Source organism: Lepisosteus oculatus, chromosome 6, assembly GCF_040954835.1.
Source record: "Lepisosteus oculatus isolate fLepOcu1 chromosome 6, fLepOcu1.hap2, whole genome shotgun sequence".
NCBI classification, from domain to species: Eukaryota; Metazoa; Chordata; class Actinopteri; order Semionotiformes; family Lepisosteidae; genus Lepisosteus; species Lepisosteus oculatus.
In genome coordinates this window covers 33567051-33590760 of record NC_090701.1, presented here as the reverse complement: position 1 = coordinate 33590760, position 23710 = coordinate 33567051, and the positions used below count along the sequence as shown (strand labels likewise).

General features: G+C 38.6%; 2 protein-coding genes across 12 annotated transcripts in view; one reads left to right on the top strand and one right to left on the bottom strand.

Moving 5' to 3' along the window:
• LOC102697166 (pituitary adenylate cyclase-activating polypeptide type I receptor-like) overlaps window positions 1-3426 on the top strand; it is a 52782-nt gene extending 49356 nt beyond the window's left edge. For both annotated transcript variants that reach the window (XM_015354125.2, XM_015354123.2), the window contains 2 exons: window positions 449-490; window positions 1013-3426. In XM_015354125.2, the coding sequence (XP_015209611.1) occupies window positions 449-490; window positions 1013-1192 (222 nt within the window). In that variant the 3' untranslated portion in view covers window positions 1193-3426. The remainder of the gene's footprint in view (window positions 1-448; window positions 491-1012) is intronic.
• A 16264-nt stretch (window positions 3427-19690) lies between these two features.
• LOC102696776 (pituitary adenylate cyclase-activating polypeptide type I receptor) overlaps window positions 19691-23710 on the bottom strand; it is a 142871-nt gene continuing 138851 nt past the window's right edge. For 7 of the 10 annotated variants that reach the window (XM_069191203.1, XM_015354276.2, XM_015354279.2 and 4 more), the window contains one exon: window positions 19691-23423. In XM_069191203.1, coding sequence (XP_069047304.1) covers window positions 23214-23423 — 210 coding nt within the window. In that variant the 3' untranslated portion in view covers window positions 19691-23213. The remainder of the gene's footprint in view (window positions 23424-23710) is intronic. The other 3 variants (XM_015354281.2, XM_015354280.2, XM_015354286.2) reach the window with 1 other exon arrangement.

Here is a 23710-nt window from a genome sequence, read left to right as displayed (position 1 = left end):
TGAACTATATATTAATATTTTGTAATTTGAGTATTATTCTATGTCCTCATTATTTGGCAAAATGATATACAGTATATTAAGTTATATGCAATCTTTTAATATACTTAAAGATCAGTTGAATCAGTTTGAATTCCTCCTTAATCAGCAAGCATAATTGATGTCCTGATGTATTTATGGTTTTGTATATACATTTGTTTTGCGTAAACAGTATACATTGTATCACACAGTGCACATTTACATATATATATATATCCAGATTGGTTACTAAACAGTTGTCCAAGTTGTTGAGCCTCCATGTCTGCAATATAGCTTCTGTTCAAAATACTTCAAGTGGACACCTTTGAAACACATAACTGAGGCATTTGATATCTTCAAGATCTTTGTGTTCTCTTATTACCACCATACGTTTTGGTGCTTGAACAATGTCATAGATTCACTTCCTTTTTAGGGCTTTGTTGTGGCTTTACTCTACTGTTTCCTGAATGGAGAGGTATGTACTAATTGAATATTTTCCATAAATATTATTTTCTATAATTATTCATGTTGAATATTGTTTTTATTTTGATACATTCTTTTAATAAATAATAAACAGAGTTTGCATGTCTAGCAGCAATACAGTCATGACATTTTGAATGCAAGATTCTAAATCAGAAGTTTAAGACTAGAGCACAGAGTTTATTGATTCAACAACTATTCTGAATGGCCAAGAAAATATTAAAGACGTCCTGACTCCTGTGCCTTGCCAGATACCTCAACCACTGTACATCCCTAATAAAATTAAGATTAAGATTAGGAACATTTCAAGAATAATGAATTTGCTCAGAATAACTGTCTAGTTATTTTTAACACAGTACAATATCTCAACATGATGTGACAGACTTGTTTTCCAGGACTAGCAAAGGCTTTAAAATGTTTTTAGGATAAAAATGAAAGTGATAAACATATACAGTATTAATTCAGAGATTTTTTTTTACAACGTACAGCATAGTCTTAACGTTATGCTCTGTTGTAGGTTCAGGCGGAAATGAAGAAGCGACTTGCTAAGTGGCACAACCAAGGTTATTCAACTTTTACACAGAAACGTAAAACTTTGTTCACAGAGAGCAGCACTGTAACTCAGCTCACTGTTTTAGAAAAACCTAGCCCTAAAAGAAAACCTTCTGAGTACCAGAACAGTATTTCTTCTGTTTAATTATTTTGTCTGCTGGTTACTTAAATTTTAATATAATTATTTGCAATTATTATGTACTAGGAAAATGGAGTGTGAAATGGTTTATTTTGGTTATTGTAGCCCATGTTTGTGATATCTATAGTCTTTTCTATTCCAAGTTTAATGTTACTTTATTAATGGATTTCATTGCACATTTATGAGAAGAAGGTTCCTATACACTTCATAGAATAATTATAGTTTTGATTGCCACATAATGAGTATGAAACAAGAGTATGTAGTATGAAGAGTATTTTAGTTTCCTTTAAAAAACAATGTGCTTATTAATATATTACTGTCTGTAAATAAAATATGTGCTTTATTTTCTAATGTTGAAAATCAAACAAGTATCTGGAGCACTAGACTGTAAATTGTATTTTAATGTACGTTTTACTACAAAATTATATTTTAGAAAATGCTGTTCATAATGTATTGACACATCAAAAGATTTAGCAATCTTTAATACAGAGTCCTTAAATTATATACAGTAATAATATTGCTGCATTTCCCAAATATTGCAATATGCAACATTTTGAAAGATTAACTTTGGCAGGGGCAGCATGGTGGCACAATAGAATTGCTGCCTCACAGTGCTGGGAACCTTGGTTTAACTCTGGACCTGGGGTGCTTTCTGTCTGGAGTTTGTATGTTGACCCTGTTTTTGTGCACATTTTCCCTCAAGTGTTCTGGTTGCCTCCCACACTCCAAAGACATGCTAGTATGCTAATGCATTCTGGGAAAATTGGCCTTGGTGTGAGTGTGTGCATGTTAGTCTGCTTGTGCTCTGGGATGGACTGGTGTCCTGCTTGTTCCTGTTGCTTGCCTGAATAGTCTTCAGCTCCCCTGAGACCCTACTGTATCTTGCATAAAATGGATTAATGAAACTTTGGTATTTAAGTTGATTATATTTGACAACATTATTTAAGTTATAGAAAAATGTGAGCTATGTGATTTTGGATTAAGTTATCAAATAGTTTTTTTTTCTTTTTGCAGTTTTGCTCACTGATTTTCCTTATATTTTTGGACAGTGAATGTGGTTGTGTAATGAGGTGTGATCATTTTTATCTGTGTAATAAGTTAAAACTAGGTATAAAGAATATATATATATATCAAAATACTGATAATTGATGCTTTGACATGTAAGCAGGGTGTTGTGGTTCATAGTTCAGCTAGTTTGGAAATTTCTATATACAGTATGTACAGGAGAAAAGTCTGAATCCTCAAAAACCTCTTACCTGAAGAGAGACAGGGCATTATAAAGAGCATGGAGAACTAAACATCTAGAGCATTTCAGCTACCAGAGGTAGTTGTTGCCCACACAACTTGAACAGAAAATAGAGTTAGTTCAGATATTGTGTGGTTATCTCAGAAGGCCTTTAGAAAAGTAATTGAATGCTTTTGTAGATATACTATTTGATAGTAAGTTGAACATTCTTGTACCTTGAAGCAACCCATTGTACAGGATATTGCCCTATGTTTTACATAAGGTAGGTTTATCATAGAATGAAATTATGGAGATGAGCTTCTTATAAGGAAAATATTATATAATAATAATAAACTTGCCATTATTAGGTGGCTTCTCAAAGCGCTTTACAGGATGACAATAACAATAAATAAGAAGACTTCAACAATAATTAAGAAGATTTCACAAGATAGGACACAATTATAATTACAACAATACAACAATAACAATAGAGGAGACCGTGGAAGGTGGTATTAAGAAGAGCAGAGGGGTGAAGAATGGAACCAGTTAAGTAAAGGCTTTTCTGAAGAAGAAGGTTTTGAGTCTAGATTTGAAGGGGTTTAGAGAAGGTATTGATTTCAAATTCTGAAACTGCCTAACAGCAGCAGGTAAACTTAAGAAGCTATAATGCAAATGGAGAGCAAACTACCTCTGAAGAAAACTTAACTAACCACACATAGAATTAGCTACAATGACCAGGTATTCGGGCCATTCACTGTTCATGGGATTTCAGTATCTTCAGTGGGAATGATTGAGATACGTGTTCGGGCATGATAAAATGGTGTCTGACAAAGGTTGACCAGTGTTGAATGTGCAAATTCAATGAGAAATAGTTAACCAGCGTTTGTTAACATGGCAGTTGCATGAATACTGTATTAAAATAAGTAATTATACACCGTAATACTACAGTTTATTTTGAAAAAGGTGCAATAAAAATAATTGTGAAAAACAGCACCACCCCATGGCTATTTTATCGCAACATACCTTTGCATTTTCAAGTTGCAATGAATGAGTTGTTACCAGGTAAAAAGCTAAAAAAAACATGGAGTGGATTTTAACTGTTGGGAGAGCTAAGCAAAACATAAAGCTGCAGAGACAGACAAAGGAAAAAAGACAAAATGTAGTAAATATGACTCCAAGTATTTGAAATATTTTTTCACACGTGAGGGAGGAATGGAACCTTAATCACAGGGTGTTGCATGTGGCAAAGTTTTGGCAAGGGAGAGTCATAAGCTGTTGAACGAGGTACAGTTCTCTGCAAACAAAGCCACTAGAATTTTTTTGAGAGAAAGCTACAGGAGCTATGTGTCACAACCACTAACCGGCCCAGACCAGCTCCTAAGAGGTCTAATCAGTTCCAGCAGCAGGGTTATAATTACAAACGCTGCCGCACGTGTTAATTTCTCATCAGACGCCTTACCGTGCGGCAGGCTGCATTATTTAAGCCTCCCTTACCAGCATATCACTGCTCGGTATTGAGTTCACTTCGTGTTGCTCTACCTAGTGTTACTTTCCCTTTTGCCTTACTGGATTTTCTGACTTCACCTTTTTCCTTCCGACTTCGGTTCTTGTCTCGCCCCTTGGATTGTTCGCTCCAGTGACTATTTTCGGAATTGACCTTGCCGCTCTTGTTTCAACCACGAACCTGTCTCTCGTTCTGGATTGTTCGCCACCAGTGCCTTTACTGGATCTTGACGTACCTTACGCCTTCGGACTACGACTCAGCTCCTGGATTTGCTCTGTCCGCCTACTCACCTCCCAAGGTCTCCTGCATCTGCATCGGATCCTTTTCACCACAACCTAGCTGCGTTACAGAATACCGAGCCTTACAGTATGGATTCCGCGGATGCGCAAGCTCTTCGCTCCCTCCTTCACCAGCACTCCCAAGCTCTATCTCAGTTACAGCAGTCTGTCCAACTTCTTACCAATCACGATGCCTGGCTTTCGTCCCCCCCGGTGCCCCCGGCACCTTCAACAGCTCCTCCTGCAGTTTCTTCCGCACAAGCCGCGGCCCCATCCACCACCCCCACAACCTTACCGTTTGTTCTCCCTGAAAAATATGACGGTAATCCTTCTGGTTGCAGAGGCTTCATTACTCAATGCTTTCTCTCTTTTCATCTGCATCCAGAGCGTTTTCCTACGTCGCGAGAACAGATTGGTTTTGCGATCTCACTGTTGACAGGCAAGGCTTTGGATTGGGCTTCTGTTTTTTTGTCCAGAGCAGATTCGCAACCCATGGATTTTAATAGCTTTGCGGATCGTCTTCAGGCATGTTTTTCGCAGAACAATCTGGACCTGGTTCACCTTCGGCTCTCAGCAATTCAACAGGGTGACAGACCTCTACAGGATTATGTGGAGGAATTTCAGTCTCTTGCCACAGAGTCCGCCTGGAACCCAGAGGTGCTTGTTTGCCTTTTCTGTAAGGGTTTGTCAGAGGAGTTGAAGGAACACTTGGTATTCATGCCAATCCACTCTCATTCCCTGGAAGCGGGAGGTCCTGAAATTGGACACCCGCATCAGAATCCGGAAAGCAGACAGACCCACTGGAAGCAGACATGGCCCCCCCGAGGCATCACTTCCTGCTTTGCCAGCTCTGCCACATGCTCCTCTTTCCCCTCAAGAAAAGGAAAGGCGCCGCCGAGAGGGACGATGTCTGTACTGTGGTTCTCCTAACCATCTGCTCGCTACTTGTCCTTCAAGACCACTGTCTGCACCTCGTGCTCTACCGCAGCCTTCAGCTAAGGTTAGCAGTGCTGTTTTTTCCCCAGCCTCTTCGGGCACTCTGTTTCCGGCGGAATTGTCATGGTCTGATACTCACCTTCCCCTGTCGATTTTTGTTGATTCAGGTGCAGAAGGATCATTCATAGACGCTTCCTTCGTCCACCGTTGGAATATCCCCGTGGTTTCTGTGTCACCCCCCGTCAGCATTCTAGCCCTAGATGGTTCTCCACTCACCCCTGCTCAGGTTTCCCTGCAAACCATCCCACTCTCTCTCAGGGTTGGGGCCACTCATACGGAAGATATTTAATTTCTTCTCCTGGACTCGCCTGCCTACCCGCTGATCCTGGGCCTTCCCTGGCTCAGGAAACACGACCCCCACATCTCCTGGGCCAAGAATGAGATAATTGCCTGGGATGCTCCACCTTCCATTCCACCTCAGTACGTTCACCTGAAACAGGCATTCGATAAACAACAGGATCTCTTGCTCCCCCCTCATCGAACTTGCGACTGTGCCATCGATTTATTGCCAGGATCACTCCCCCCAAGGGTCGCATTTACCCTTTAACCCAAAAGGAGAATCGGGCCTTACAAGACTACATTAAGGAAGCTCTGGACTCAGGTTTTATTCACCCCTCCTCTTCTCCTGCCTGTGCTGGTTTCTTTTTTATTGAAAAGAAGGATGGCTCATTGCTCCCATGCATCGACTGCAGGGGGTTGAACTCCATCACGATTAAACATCGCTACCCTCTGCCTCTAATTCCAGTGGCTTTGGAGTCCTTACGTGGAGCCACCATCTTTTCAAAATTAGATTTACGTGGGGCTTATAACCTTATCAGGATACGGGAGGGGGACGAATGGAAGACGGCCTTTATGACTAGGCATAGGCACTATGAATACCAGGTCATGCCCTTCAGCCTTGTCAATGCTCCGGCTATCTTCCAGTCCTTTATGAATGATATTTTTAGGGACATTATTGGTGGCTTTGTTCTGGTATATCTCGATGACATTTTGATTTTTTCTACCGACCCTCAGGATCATGTCCGCCATGTACAGGAGGTCTTGTAAGGATTGATTGACAATAGGCTCTATGCGAAGCTGGAAAAGTGCGTGCTCCATGTCTCCAAGATCCATTTCCTTGGTTACAGTATCTCCCCTCTGGGTGTGGCAATGGACTCATCTAATGTAGCAGCCATTAACGACTGGCCAGTCCCGCGCAATCTAAAGCAGATCCAGCGTTTTCTGGGTTTTGCTAATTTTTATAGGCGGTTCATTAGGAACTTTAGTTCGGTTGTTGCGCCCATCTCTGCTCTAACTCGCAACCGACCTGGCCGAGGTAAGTGGAACCGGGAGGCAGACAAGGCATTCCTACGCTTAAAGCACCTCTTCAGCACTGCTCCTCTTCTCCGTCACCCGGATCCCTCCCGCCCCTTTGTAGTGGAAGTGGATGCCTCTGCCTATGGGGTTGGTGCAGTCCTCTCCCAGCGTAAGGAAGAAGGACAGGTTCTGCATCCATGTGCCTTCTTCTCCAAGAAGCTCTCTCCTGCCGAAGTGAATTATGACGTGGGTAATCGCGAGCTCCTTGCAATCAAGCTGGCCCTTGAGGAATGGAGGCACTGGCTGGAGGGTGCTCAGCATCCTTTTGTTATAATCACGGACCACAAGAACTTGGCCTACATCCAATCGGCTAAACGCCTCTATTCACGTCAAGCTCACCGGTCTCTGTTCTTCTCGCGCTTCAACTTCGTGATCACCTATACCCCTGGATCTAAGAATGGCAGGGCAGATGCACTTTCCCGACTTCACGACCCCCCGGATCTGGATTATGCACCCGAACCGATAATTTCAACTAACCGTGTCGTGGCAGCAGTTCGATCAAGTCAGGCGGTCCCTGGACAAGACTACCATCCCGCTCCATTGCCCCGTGGACAAATTATTTGTGGTGGATAATTTACGTTCGGCGGTTTTACAGTGGAGTCATGACTCACGGTTCGCAGGCCACCCTGAGGTCAAACGTACTTTGGATCTCCTGAGTAGGGACTTCTGGTGGCCTACCATGAGAGTGGATGTAGCAGACTATATTCGAGCATGTCCTACCTGTGCCAGAACCAGGACCCCGCGTGCCAGGAAGATGGGTCTCTTGTACCCCCTCCCGGTCCCCTACCGCCCTTGGTCTCACATAGCGGTGGATTTCATCACGGATCTCCCCAGTAGTCAAGGCAATACGGTTATCATGGTGGTCTCCGATCGATTTTCCAAATCGGCCCACTTTGTTCCACTCCCAGCCTTACCCACAGCCCAGGAGATGGCAATGCTGTTCGTCCAGCACGTATTTCGCCTACATGGTTTGCCCAGGGATGTGGTGTCAGACAGAGGTCCCCAGTTTGTCTCGGCCTTTTGGAAAGCTTTTTGTCAAGCCCTGGGCACTCATGTGTCCTTAACGTCAGGATATCACCCTGAAGCCAGCGGGCAGGTTGAGAACTAATCAAACGCTCCTTGCTTTTCTTAGAGCCTTCACTTCAACTTCCCAAGATGACTGGTCATCTTTACTTCCCTGGGCAGAGTATGCTCATAACTTCCTTACATCCTCCTCCACAGGCCTCTCTCCCTTCCTTTGCTCCTTAGGTTACCAACCCTCCCTCATCTCTGACGCCCCTTTGGTTACGACAATTCCTTCTCTGAGGCAGTACATCTCGAAGTTAAGGAGGATCTGGAAGGTGGCTAGAACATCTCTTCTCTAGTCAACTCAGCGCCAGGCTGCTTTTGCCAACAGACGTCGTAGACCTGCCCCTTGGTTCAGGAAAGGTCAGTTCGTCTGGCTGGCCACCAAGAATTTACCCTTGCGCCTGTCCTCCAAGCAGCTAGGCCCTAAGTATATAGGTCCTTTCCGGATCCTCTAACGAATTACACCAGTCACCTACCGACTAGCGCTCCCCCCACTTTCAGAATCCATTCCGCCTTCCACGTCTCTTTTAAAACCATTCCACCGTTCACCCCTGGTGGCCCCTCCTGCTCGTCCACCACCTCCTCCTACTATTCAGGGGCATCCGGCCTATACAGTTAACAAGATCCTGGATTCAAGATGGCACTGTAATACCATTCAGTATCTTGTGGATTGAGAAGGGTATGGACCGGAAGACAGATCTTGGGTTCCGGGGGGAGATATTCTCGACCCAGCTCTCATCACTGATTTTCATTGTAATTTTCCCCAGCGACCGTCTCCGGCGTCGGGAACCGCCCGTGGGGGGGGGGGGTACTGTCACGACCACTAACCGGCCCAGTCCAGCTCCTAAGAGATCTAATCAGTTCCAGCAGCAGGGTGATAATTACAAACACCGCCGCACGTGTTAATTTCTCATCAGACGCCTTACCGTGCGGCAGGCTGTATTATTTAAGCCTCCCTTACCCGCATATCACTGCTCGGTATTGAGTTCACTTCGTGTTGCTCTACCTAGTGTTGCTTTCCCTTTTGCCTTACTGGATTTTCTGACTTCACCTTTTTCCTTCCGACTTCGGTTCTTGTCTCGCCCCTTGGATTGTTCGCTCCAGTGACTATTTTCGGAATTGACCTTGCCGCTCTTGTTTCAACCACGAACCTGTCTCTCGTTCTGGATTGTTCGCCACCAGTGCCTTTACTGGATCTTGACCTACCTTACGCCTACGGACTACGACTCAGCTCCTGGATTTGCTCTTTCCCCCTACTCATCTCCCAAGGTCTCCTGCATCTGCATCGGATCCTTTTCACCACAACCTAGCTGCGTTACACTATGAGACCAGAAGTGTACCATACAGAAAGCCATCATGAGAAGGCTTAAATAAGAAGGCAATTATTGTTATCTCACATTGGATTGCCAAAACTGGGAAAGTACACACAGTAAGTCAGACTTTTTTCTTACCATGTGAAAAGAAACTGTTTCAATTATGTTTTGGAAAAGTGTAGCAGACCAACTGGCTTTGATACCATTGTCAAACGAAACTGTGATGAAACACACAAATGAGGTGCTTGAGCAAGTTATTTCCAAAGTTAAATCATGTGTTTATTTTTTCCCTTCAACTGGATGAGACCACTGATCTGGCAAATAACTTTTCAGCTGTGAAATGGTTTGCCCTTTTGCAGACATTTTCAGCCAACTGAATGAACTGAATGCAGCACTTCAAGGAAAAAAACCCACTATGCTTTCACAATCTTTCTGACAAAATTGAGTGGTGGGTCAGAAGACTTGCGTTATGGCAATTGAGTGTTGTCAAAGAAAACCTTGAAGCCTTCCCATTACTGGAGGAGGTTTTTTGCAGGAACGGTGTTTGAAAAGCTGATTTAAAGAAAGTTAGCAGAGCTCATTTGGAAGGACTGAAACGTCAGTCTTGTGAGTATTTGCCCAAAAACATGGTGGTCTCTAATGCAGATAGATGGGTCAGAAATCAATATTCAGAGACAGCTAATTTATCACTAAAATTTATAGAAGAATCTTTGATTTCAGGCATCATTGATTGATTTCACAGGTAACTTCGCTCTGAAGCAGATGTTCACAGAGAGGCCTCTGGCTCAATTTTAGATCTCTGTGCATGATAAATACCAAGGACAGAGCAACATGGCCTTGAAAAAAAAATCTCCCATTCACATCAACCTATCTTTATGAATCAGGCTTTTCAGCTCTAACTTACATGAAGAAGAAATACAGAGCCCCTCTCAGGGTCAAAGATGATTTCTGTCTTTACCTCAGCCCCAGAAATCCCCATCTAGAAGTCCTCTCTGCCTCTATGCAAGTGCAACCATCTCATTGAGTAAGTAGTTTTATCCATTGTTTTATTTTTTATTTGATGTGGTAATATGTTTTTTGGGGGTTGTGCACTTTTTCACTTGTTCAAAGGGGGTGCACTTACAAACATGTTTTAGACGAACAGTCTAGCATAGTGCAGTAAGTTAATACATAGTGTAAGACGCAGTAAGGGAAGAAATGTGCATATCACGATTATTTGTTCTTGGTTTTCTCACATATACCCAATGTAAGAAAGAAAGAGAAAAAAAATAAAATCAACAAAATTTAAACAGATGTAGTAAATCAGAGTCCACGTTTGCTTGATAAAATATACTCCCATCTTAGATTATAACAGTAGCAATGGTAACATGTATTTTAGCTTTAAATCCTTTAACTTCCCAAAGCCTTCCTTGAAAATAGATTTGTGCTTGTTTACCATTTTGTTGTAGTGCAGATGGTGGTACTATATCTTTATCGTGCAAACCAACGATTGAATTTTATCTTCTCAAGCCAGTCAGATCCTCCCTATTACTGTAATAAGCTCAAATCCTAATTTCAGGCAAAAGGCATTGTTACAATAAACTCACTTTAAGATAGCTATTTTACGCTAACAAGCATTGAACCCAAGCATGAGGTGAATGCAACCTATTCTTTTAAAAGGTTTGCAAATGAGAGAGCTTAGTACGTTCCTATTGCTTATACAGATGCAGCCATTCAAAGTGCGCGGTACAGACACGTACCGGAGGTAATTGGCTACGGCGTCGTGCATCGTGACGCGCGATGACGCAAAATACCGCGGTGCGTGATTGGTTGACCGACAGGGGCACTCGTGGTCCGTTGGTCTGTCGTAGAAAGACTTACTGTAAACGTCTTTACTGTGCCCGTTGTAGATATTGAATTTTACCACTGAAGGGAAATCTTAGTAGCTGAGCATAAAAAGAATAGGAGCATACTGTAACGCGTGTGAAGGCCATAAACGATATTAATTTTGGAACATAAACATACAGTATATAGCTGGTCTTGGTACTTTAAAGAAAAAAATACACACCAGTATTCCATTTCTCCCTAAACATTGTAAGCTACGAAGCCTTTAACTAACGTGATACCGGAGTCAACAAGCATACTTTTAGAATTTGATTAAAAGGGAATATAATATGGAATCGCATATCTCAAGAATTTAATAACAGTATGATTATATCCGTGTACTGCGACAGGGCTGTGTAGGGCTGTTTCGCCTGCCTGTTCATGTGAGCTGTCTTGTAGCCTACTGGTCTAGGTGTGTGACTACCAACTGGCAGGTTGTGTGTTCGAATCCAGCTGGTGCTGGACTTTTCTTTTAACAAACATTTCTTCGAAAAAATAGGTAAGCGATATTATGGACAATCAATTGACTTTTATATTTCAAAATATCGCAACATGATTGATATTTGCGATATTTTGAACATATCTTCCCTTCTGACAGCGGTTCCGGCTTCTATTGTGTGTGTGTGTGCAACAGAGTAAATTTTTATAGAGAAATGGAGGCTGGACAGTATGCGTTACAATATAAACATTTATATTGATTTAAATCGTGTTCTGATTTAAATCGCAAACGTGTGTTTAACTATGTGTTTTTTAATCATAATCAGGCTAATGCATTTCTACATTTTCTGTATGAACCAGCTTAGAGGTTCATACAGAAAGACAGCTTGTGTTTAAATTGAGTGTAAGGTAATTTATGCCTCTAAAGTCATGGTAAGTATTTATTATTGTACTGTGCTGTAAACGTTTTCTGTGCCTAGTCACATTATTTTATAGAGTTTTTATTGCGTTATTAAATCCGGTGGCGCTGTGTTAGTTTCCTGACTCACATTATTTAAACTGCGACACTGATCATTCATCTCTAAATAAACTTTATTTTATATAGCGTTTTAAGCGAATAGGTAATTAGAATGCTCATAAACCTAATCGCTTTTTCTACATAAACACAGCGTGATTGCTCTCTGAAAATGCTTTTCCTTTATTTTTAAAGTAGGCTCAGATTTCAACTATAGATCGTATTATTATAAACTTTCTTGGAAAAATGTATTTTATGTAAACCATGTTTGCTATTAATTCATTTAGGGCTAAAATACGTTCATTGTCTTCCAATCGAGTCGAGTTGACATCGGAAGCCTGCCACACCCGGACTGTTAAACCAACGCATTAGCACGTCAAAGCCCATTGAGCCAGTATTGGCTTTAGTATTCCCCCCTTCTCCCCTCAATTCAATTCAATTCAAGGTGTTTTATTTGCATGACAGATGGGTACAAGCAGTGTTGGGTATGTATATTGTAACGCTTACGGCAGACAGGCACTGTGTAAGAGCCGACGCACCAGAGCAGCGCACCGAGGGAGCGTCTGCATTTATAACTTAGTTTTTAAAATTAGTCAAGCAATACGAAGCATCTCCTTTTACTTAGTGCCTGAGCATACTGCAACGCGTGTGAAGTCCATAAACGATATTAATTTTGGAACTTAAACATACAGTATATGGCTGGTCTCGGTACTTTAAAGAAAACATACACACCAGTATTCCATTTCTCCCTAAACATTTTAAGCATCGAAGTCTTTAACTAACGCGATACCGGAGTCAACAAGCATACTTTTAGAATTTGATTAAAAGGGAATATAATATGGAATCGCGTATCTCAAGAATTTAAAGACCAGACAATCGCAAACTCGTTTTCAATAAAATTATTTTATTCATTCAGCAGTTTGTGAGAGGGACATCCAGCAGGGAGAGACACACACACCGGTTTTCATTGACAACATTGTTTTTTTTCAATTCCTCTTGTCTAACAGGAATGTTTTGTTTGTGAACAGACTGTTAGACAAGAGGAAAAGACCGCCTCCTCCTACGAAGCATTTCGTTGATCCGATCACGAATTCTTTTCCAGTCGTACGCAGAAAGGGTTGAGAATCTCCGATTCACCATCGTACTAATGGTTTCCCAGAGATTGCAAGGCAAGGCACTTTTGCCTCTGGACCCATCGAAATTTACAGACGTGGTCCACCCCCAGTAAATTTCAAAAATCACAAGATTTCGAAACACGAGGGCGGCGTAGCGGTCAGCTCTTGCTTTCCCGTCTATGCCGATGCACTGCAAGTACAATCCCCCCTCCATCTCCTGGGTGATGGGTAGCAGTTGGACATCTGGGAGAATTATTCGTCCCACTGGCTTCTGTGAATTCCGCTGTGCTTCCTGGGGGGAGATAGACGACGGGGACAGCATCAACAGATTCCTGTGCGGTGGTGAACTGAGAGGCCGGGATGGAGTGTCCTGAGGCGGTGTGTGCTCTGCGGGGGGCAGAGCTTCCGCCAGGCATTGCAACCTGCGCGGCGGGGAGAGGCACTTTTCGGGAGACAGCTGCTCAACTGTTTGACTGCTGGAACATACTGTCTCCTTCCTCTGCATTTTCAGGAGTGTCTCTAGCCTCCCAATCCTCCCCAGTAATGCATCATACTGCTCCCGCTGCTGCCGAAATGTCTCCATACAGGTGCTGCTTCTACAGGTTGGCACCCTGGCCAGTGGCCGAGAGCAGATACCCACGGCCTGTGGCAAAATAACATAATTCATGTAAGAAATAAAGTCACACAGTAGTATTCATCAGTCGCGGAACAGAAGTCAAAATAAACTTTTCTTTTTTTCCGTCTTACCGCTTTCTTTTTTACTGTCCTGGTGGTAGATCGTTTTGCCGATATAATTTTCAGAGAGCAATTATATCGTTATTTATTTCTTTAGATACGTGATTCCATATTATATTCCCTTTTAATCAAATTCTAAAAGTATGCTTGTTGACTCCGGTATCACGTTAGTTAAAGACTTCGAAGCTTACAATGTTTAGGGAGAAATGGAATACCGGTGTGTATTTTTCCTTGTGATATTTTAAGCTCTAGTTGAATGATAGGTGTCGCATTTTAAATCATTTTTGTAGCTAGAAATTATGAAACGCCGTGTTAAAAGCAAGGAGGTTTTTATGCCCGTTGAAGTAAAACAAAATGCCTGACAAAGTATGGCTTGGACAGATTCCAAGTGCTTGTACAAATGTGCTAAAGAAATTATACTTTGAGTATACAGCTTGTCCAAAGTCATCCATTATTAATACTATTAGTAATATCTTCAGTAAAGGTTTTGATGCATAAATATTTCTGATAAAGGTAGGTTGTCCAACTGAGCAATCTTGCTTTCATACAATATACCAACATTTTAATGACTGATGATTAACATGCTGTAATACACAGTTCAAAATTAAAGGCTCAAATTCTGTACATGAGAGGTTAAGCTCCCCCTGGCAGTTTTACAAGGCGACCCCGGATAGTTAGCCACGTGACACACGTGAACTGCGTGATACCGCGACACGCCCACCGGGGTATGCCGCAAAATACCTCACCCATTTTGAATGGCTGCATCTGTATGCTGATCGGTGGAGATTTGTTAGGTGAGTACTGCTGTGACCCTGCTCTGGAGCTGATCCAACATTGCTGTGGAGTGCAAGTAGATGGGCTGCTGGCTGGAGAGACTGGAGCATATCCAGCGTATCAGACTTTGCTTTCCTGGTCCAGTTGAGTTTTTTGCTACTTCTTCTCCTTTTTATGCTGGCTTCCTTGGGTCTTGACGTACCGTCCTCTTGAGCGTAACTTCCTGGACTTCATGTCCCGGACCTAACTTCCAGTCCTTACAGTGTTCACGGGACTAACTTCCGGTCCTTCTGGGCTTCACTTCCCTGGTCCTAACTTCCAAGGTGTGGTTCTTGGCTTGCCCTATTTATAAGCCTCAGATAAAGACATTCCAGTGTTTTGTCTGTCAGGGTTCTGGTTGGCCAATTCAAATCTGTGACTTGCATATCTCTCTTTCAGGAATTTTTATTGCTTCTGTCATGAGAGACAGGATAAAATGTTCAGAATTTGGGAAGACTCATATAGTAACTTCTTTTGAGTAATACATACAAGTTTGATAGTTATAATACTGAACTACTCATGTTTCGCCCAATCTTTTGACACCAAACATGTATAGCCCACTTCTTTCTGAAATAATTATGATGTCTTACACTGAATTTTAATTTAATATTTTGGATGTACTCTTTTGTAGGGAATAAAGTACAGTATGTAATGTGGTAATACAGCAAGCATTGGGCTGCTATTTTATTGGGTCTAAATTATGATTTGCTACTGTATACAAGCAATGAAAGGGAGATATCTCATGTCTCCACTAGAGGGGTGACTCGATTTTCCTGACTGTGACCCTGGATGGATTAGAATAACCTGTTTTCTAAATTATACATTCTTTCAATAATGCTTGTTACAATTAGAATTCTGATGGATCCATCTTTTTTATTATAAATTGTTCTTTAATTTAAAAGCAAACAAGTGATATCTACAGGCATTTGCTTGGACATCCCTTGTTAATTGAGGTTTAATGCAGTTAGTTGTGTCACATACCATGTAAGTTCTTCATTTAATATCAGTAGAATGGCAACACATGGTGTTCACGGTACATAGTATATATATGGATGATTTTAAGGTATGTTTGCTTAGTTTCTTGATACTGCAGCTTACTTTCTTGCATTCCTTGCTAAGTAGTGGCCCCAAATGTATGGCCTTGTGTTTTTGGTGTTGGCAAATCTCTTTTCTTGACTTGAGAATCACCAGGCCTACTTTGTTCATGGCCAAATGGTTTTCTAGCTGTGTCTGTGCAACTCTTATCTCTCCTTGAGAGAGTGGTTTACAGTTTTTTGTAGCCTTGGTGGATTAAATATTGTAATTTTTATTTTTATGTGATTTCTTGGAGACGGGGTATTTACGCTAAATGTTATTGAAAGAAATACATTTCATTTTCACAGAATGAGTATGTCAAGTATTAAAACAGTGTAATTTAAGACGAACACGATATTTTAGGGCTACAGTACAATATGGGGATAGGGACATTTTCTGTTGTTTGTTCTGAAAACCATAAGATTATTTCATAATTCCTAAGCCCTATTCTATCACCCACATCTAGACTCTAAGCATCTACCTTTTCTTCTAAAAACGTAAGAAATGTATGTTAAAGCATCTAAGTCTACCTAAGAAAAAGAGCAGAGATATTCTTTCCTGTAAGGTTATCAAAAGACGACACACATTTATAGTTAGAGATGAGGCTTATTATAAAGCATTGAAATAAAATGTTGTAACCTCCATGACTCTTTTTCCATGGATCCCATGTTTAGAACTGAAAATAAGAGGCAATTATTCTAAAACATATGCCTAAACAATAGCTGATAAGTTTACTCATTATTCAGGAGTTTGGTCAAATTCCAATAAGAGCCAAAAAGGCTGACAAAAATAAGGGATAGTGTACTGTTGTAGTACAATAACTTGTTTGGCTGAATAAATGACAGTACTGGTCAGAGATCGATTTTGTGACATCCCCCCAAAAGAATCACCAAACCACTGACAAATTTCACACACTGAGCTAGGAGTGAGCGGTTTGGCTGCAATTTCACAGAAAGTGAGCAGGAAATGCACATTGTTTGGGTAGATCTGGATATGCTTTGTTGTGGAGGAAGTCTTGTGGAGAACGAAGTGAATGAAATGCCCAAATGATATAGTAGATAGGACATTGATAGGAGAGAGTGAAGTGGGTAAAATTAGGAGAGAAGGGAAGAATTAACATGATTTGGCTGCAGGTGTTTGAAGGGCTTGAAGGGCTGATGACACCAGAAGAGGTGAAAGACAAGTGCTGATGGCTTGGCAACAGCAGACCCATTTATGTTCGATGGAGCATTTGAGGTTGAAGAGGTAAGAAAGTGATGCCAGTCCTGGATTGTAGGAGACAAATTCGATAAAGGTAAGGTCTCAGCAATACTAAGTGTGAAATACAGTATATCCATCAGTGACAAAATGAAATATAAAGTGCTAGAAAAGATGCATGCACTGCTGTGTTCAGCCAGGGAGCACTTATGCAAAAGGCAGCAGAATTGCAACAATAGAATTTGACCACCTCCCAAAACTGCTGTTAAGTGAACATTATCTATTTATTGCAATCTGTTTCAAAATCAGGTGAAACAATTGTTCTCTTAAGATGTTTCTAACATTAGCTTTAAATAAAATAGGGTCACAAATAACATGACGGTTACTAACTTCAGTCAAGGGTTCACATTTAGTTACATTAAAAATAACAAATTTGACAATTGGAATTCCTGACTTTGCCTAGATATTGTGAGCAGTCAATAAATATAACATGATTCTTATCATCACAGTTCAGAAATGTTGTCACATTTGGATCTTAGGCAGCCATGAAGAGCAGGAACTGCAGCAGTAAGATCTCATTTAGTTTGCTATAAATCTGAATGTCATTAGCATAACAATAAAACCAAAATACACAGGCAATCTAACCAAGAGACAATAAATGTTTGATCAAAGGTACTAGCACAAAACTCTGCGGAACACCCTGAATAACTGACATTCATAGATTTTAAACAGTCAGAGTTTAGGACTTGGCTCCTTTTAGGCAAATAGGAATCAAACAACTTAAGAGAACTATCAGATGATTGTTCATACGATTCAGTAAAATTCTATTATTGACAATATTGGAAGATGTACTTAAATTCAAAGGAGAGAAATATTAAGTAACCCAAAGTAAAAAAAAAAATTAACTTAAGGGGTGTTTCAAAGTTGGATTTAAGTTGGAACTGGAAAGTTTAAAAATATGAATTAGAAGCATGAATTATTGCAATTGAGCTGCAACACCCTGTTCACCCTGTTTATCAGAAAAATCAAATTGGACAAAATGTCTCAATTATAGTGAACCGTATTTTTCATAATGTAAGTATTTAATTCTAAAAAAACATAGTAACTTTTTTGTTTTTGGGTAATAAACAGTTCACAATGTTTATTCCACTGTCAAAAACATTTATTGCAGTTGAAGTCAATATTTCAGTCATATACAAAACCTCTAATATATATATACATCAAACAATTTCACAGCAACATCACAGTGAAAAACAGCAGGCAATTGATTCCAACAACAGAGAAAATATTTTGTTACAATAACTGTACATGGGTTACAGTACATTCAAATTTAAATATTACACAACTACCCTCCACATAACAATTGACCATTTTGATTTACTCTAAGTTAGGGATATTCAAAATGTTGCTTGTTTCAGCCATAACTTTCAAAAATCTGGTTTTATTGAAAAGATATGGGATTTTTTTTCATTGTACATTTTGTAACAAACAGTCCTAATATAGTGAAAGCTGAGCTGTTATATAAATATTGTATTAGCTTTGTGTTTTATGTTTATCAGAAAATTTGTTAGTGGTGTATATAAATATTAGTATTAAAAATCCCAAAATTATAAATATTCCTAAAATCTAAAACAGTACTTTTTGAATCAATCCAATAATACAACTATTCATGTATAAACCAATTTAATATGTTTTAATCTATTTTATACACTCTACCAATGGTTTGTTGATTAATATTGCCAAAATGTGTTTAAACCCTTTTTTAAACCCAGGAAATAGTCTGTTTTTAGACTGTTTAAACCTTTAAAATCAAGGATTTAGCCAAAACAGTTCATAATCGTTTTGGTTTGTTATAAGGATTACTGAATCTGAAGGCATATGGGAATTGTATGTAATAAAAGAAGTTTAGGTCTACGTCATGCAATACATAACTACTGTAGAGCCAATGTGGGCCCCAGAACTCTTTTAGGATTGTTTTTTTTTAATATGCCATCAACTATCTACTTATTTGTAAGAATTCATTTTCCCATTTAACAATTTTTTAATCTAATATAATCATATACTGTGCACCTTTCACCACAATGACTCTCAATGTCTTATTATGTGTTAGTAATTCATAATTGAGAAAAATATCCAGCAGATACTTTTCCCCCACAATTCTCCATTCATTCTACTTTTTTAACAGTTTTAAGACATGGTCGTTCTGTCCGTGTGTTAAGATTCAGAATGATTGCTGGTGTTACTACAGTCACAAAATCTGAATAACTGTACAGCAGAAATATTTAAAAGCATGCACAACATCTAATTATATATTATACATCAAAGGTGGGTTCTTTACTTCTTTCTGCAACATAACTGTTTATCTAAGGCCATACTGGTACATTCAGTAAAATCTCCCTGAATTTAACAGTTTTAAGATGGAAACACTTTCAGCATCTCGGTCCTCTACTTTTGACATCAAATCTAGTAGCTGTTCAGATATGTTACATTTGGGAAGAAATTAAACCACCATAGATGCATGTTTCATTTTCTAAATACGATGACATTTACAGTAGGCTGTACATTTACAACAGTATTACCAGGAAAATATATTTTAAGCACTGATAGATAATTCTATTCACTTGCATCTATCACCACTCCATTTAGAAAATACTGAAATATTATCTTAAATTGAAACTCTGCTTTTCACCAATGTTACCTCTGTACTTGTCACCAGCTACAATGCCTTGCTTTTAACATTTATGCTATTACAATCACTACTTAAAAGTGTTACTTCAGCAATCTGTTAATAGAATAACTGAATATTTTGACATCACTACTGAAAGAAGCCTTCAAACCTCATCCTATCAATGTTTTAAAAAAATGTTTCTATTGAATCTTATAACATAAACTGACAACTGAATGTAGCAAATCAAATATTTCTAAAACTGCATTTCACAAATAGTTGCTAAAGAAAGAAAATGTAAGTACTGCTATCTCTAGTCCACTCAAAACAACAAAAACTAGGATAATCTGTTTCTTGACCATCTTTGGTTCTGGTGTGATTCTGTAGTGTTTTTTTTTCCTCTTTGTGTTAGTATGAGAAAAAGCACAACAAATATGTTGTTTTTCTAGTTCTCAATTTTTATCATACAAATTGGTTGTGCCTTCGTAAATGCATTTTGTGAATTGGAACTTATTCTGTTCTGTATTCAAGATAATTCAAAATTCAGACAAATACGGTAGATTAAGTTTTATTTCTAAGCAACACATTCGCAGAATTGCCTTTTTATCTTAGTATAAGCTTCTTGATGACTGTGCTTAGTTCCTTTAAGCACAATCATTATAAATATAGTGATTATTCCTTCATACAAGCTGAGTGTCAGATGTAAAATACAGTACTCGGAATATTCACTTTTTTGTTTTTCCAATTATGTACTATAGTTTATACAATAATTAATCAGGATAATTTGCTATCTTTTCAAAGCTCTGATCCACATTTAATATATTTAGAAGGAGAAGTTAATACATGCACAAGGGGGTCTCTAAGAAGGTCTCTATTAGCAGAATAAACAAGTGTCAATTAAATGAAGTCAAAATAGACTTTTGATATTAGATATTTTCATCAGATTAGTTTTTTTTGTGCCATTAGGATAATAATTCAATGCAGTTTTATCTTGCAAACTAGTAGTATGAGAAGTAACCAGTAAAGATATGCGTAGCCTTCTATGACACATGGGGGAAACAGCTTTAAATTCCATAGGTGAGTGTTAACTTCAGGTATCAGGGAATGAGTGCAAATACTGTGCAGGGCAACATTAAATGGAGAAATATATACAAGAAACTAAGTGCTGCAAGTCATCTAGTAAATTCAATGGAAGTATCTGTTCCTTAAAAAATTATTCCTAATATTTTTTTTGTGAATCTGTGTGAATACTACTTATAATAAAACCACATTCAGTATTAAAGACTATGTGTAACATAGAATTCACCGCCTGCATTTTATCCATCACAAAATACAACAAAATGAATAAAGAAAATCAAAGTTGCTTTACTTATGCTTTGAAGAAAAAAATATTTTCCACCTTTCCCAACATTTTTAATTCCAGAATTGACAGTGTAAAAGATACAGTTTTAACTGCACGCAGCAAATAGGGTTTTACACTGTTCTTCATTACTAAATGAAATTTCTTTAAAGGTCCTTTAAACTCAACTATGGGTTTCCAAGAGAAAATATAATTTAGCAGAGACTGAATTTTATTTTAATTAAATTATTTCAAATAAAACTAAAGAAACAGGAAGCCATAAAGCAGACTAAGTTATAGGAACATGAAAACAATAAACATGCATTTAATATGATAAATAATATAGTATTTAAGACTACTTCCAAGATTATCATTGATTTAATGTATATACAGGTGTCTTATTCTCAGTATGTATAAAACATCTTTATTGTTGTGATTATTACCATCAGTAATAAAAAGACCACCACTGTTCAAGAGCACCTTGCAAAATGAAATACATTAAATGCTAAAATGAGACCATTTGAAAAACAATAGTATGAATATTGAGATTTTGGTCAAAGATTTCCATCAGTTTCATCTTCAGCAAGGAAGATAAAAAATAATATAAGATCAAAAAAAGGTATTCAGCCATAACCAAAATCAGCTAAAATACTTTAAAGGCCTCTTGGTTTATAGCATTGATTAAGCATAATAAAAGCACTTTTGTAATATAGAAAGATGTTTTTATATGAGATCTTGTTTTCTTCCTGAAATAAAAAATATTTATTTGAAATTCTAATTCAAATAAATGAATACTGTTTATGATTTACTCTAAAAGGCACTTTGGAACTGATATTTCATAAAAGCAAATCTGTAGAGAATAATCGGTAGAAAGAAGATTCTGGATTGACATCAATTGTTAAATTTTTATAGGTTGCAACCTGCAAACCGAAAACAGTGGTATTATACAACATAAGAAATTATCAGATTTGTTTTAAATCTTTGGAGTAGTTTAAACTAAAGCAGTGTTCTGATGGCCTTTGCACAAGTATATTTGAGTACTTAAACAATTGCAATCTATACACTGAATACATAAGGGATTCTGAAAAGCTAAAGTAATACCTGTGAAGCAACTTGCAATTGTGCATATTATTGTGATAAAGCAAAGCAAATGAATACAATTTTCACCTGAAGTAGTGCAATACTATTTTTTAGAAGTAGAGGCTCCTTAAATCAATTCAAGAGACTATTTAATCAGCTATTAAATGCACATTTATGTAGTGATGCCTCTTTAATAATCTAAAAATAATATGAATATATTACATTTTAAAAATGTATTAAAACACATTTTGTTTTAGAACACCAAATAAAGACTCTACAGATTGGACTCCAGTAGCATTTTCAATGTAAAATAGGATTATCACATGAATTTCACAAAATATCACAAAGAAAAAAAACAACAACAAACCTACATTATATACTGTACTGTATATACATGACACTCATGTTTCTTAGTCATGAGGGTAATATTTTTTTAATTTCCTCTGAATAACTCTGTCCGAAACTAGACACAATACCTTCCTAAAACCAGTGTTATCTATGAACTCTGAACAGCACTCCAAATTAGCATTTGATCAAAGATTAGCAGTTCACCTGTTAATTTGCATTTCACTCATAATCCTGGCTGAATTCCTCCAGGTTTATGGCTTTTTTACAGCCAATTAAATCCTCTTGTACTCCTGGAAAGAACTACTCATATTTTGATTTTTTTTTGAGCAACAATATTTCTCTGTGTGTATTTTTTATGTCTAAAATTGTGTCCTTTGTATCCTGTGAAATATTTCATATCTTGATCACAGTGAGTTTATCCGTGCTTTTAATATTCTTTTTGACCTACAGTACAAATCATTCATTGTTTTTTTGTGTCATATCCCAGCTTGTGAAACACATCTAGTATGGCCTTTCTGTTCACAGTAAAGTCTTTAACCATTCACATATTTGCTGAAGGGGTCTGTAAAATAACATTGAATGTAATGGAATGGCTGCCAAGAACTTATAAATGTATTGATGAAGTTAACAGAACCCTGTAATTAGCTAATTATATTGGATGAGTGATTATTTACAGGTGTTTCATTTCAGCTAATCTCCTGTGCTGTGATTCTGTAAATGGAATTTTTGCAGCTGAAAATGGTTTAATAACCAGTTATTTTCAGACTAGAAGTTAATTTACTTATTTTTCTCTAAACGTGTACAACACATTTCTTTCTTGTGCCATTTACTTCCTTACAAATGTTCTAGATGTTTTGATTCTGGCCAAGAAGGGTGAATATAAGCTAGAGTTTTAAACACTTAAAGACACTGTGAATTGCTTTAAAGTAAATGAATGTAATGATCTGCTGTACACAGTTGCATTAAATGAGATGGATCTTTCAGTGGTATGGTATATACAAGAAATATCCATGCTTTCCTTTATTTGTCATTTTCACTCTTGAGGCACCAGGAATGTAGTGCCACCTGCTTGTACTTTTCTCTCAGAACATACTGACAGATGTCATTTAGCACTTCATGTCGCCAGGTTCTCCGCATTTATGCTCGACATCCGAATCTGAGAGCTGCTCTTGCTCAGAATGGACAGTTGCGTCCCCCCGTTCACTCCGCTGCTCGCCAGTGATGGATGACGATGTTTCAAATCCACAGCAAAGTACCGGTTGACTGTCCAGCTCCTCCATTTCCTCTTTATTTCCGACTGCACCTTTAGGGAGAAACTTGAAAAGGTCATTTTTTAATGTACTTAGCTGTAAAGGTGCACGCTGGTTTACAGTTCTCAGTCTTACTTTTCCTACTTAACTTCCTACATATTACTAGAGAAAATAATTTCATATGAACACTATACTGCATTGGACTAATGGATGAAATCAAAGGAACCTGGTGCATATAGGAAATATTTGTAATGTCTGCACAACAGACAGCTGGTAAAAGTGCATCAACCAGAACAACGTAAAAGTCTATAATGACAATAGTATTTTAAAATGTATTTGCACTAATTTAAACG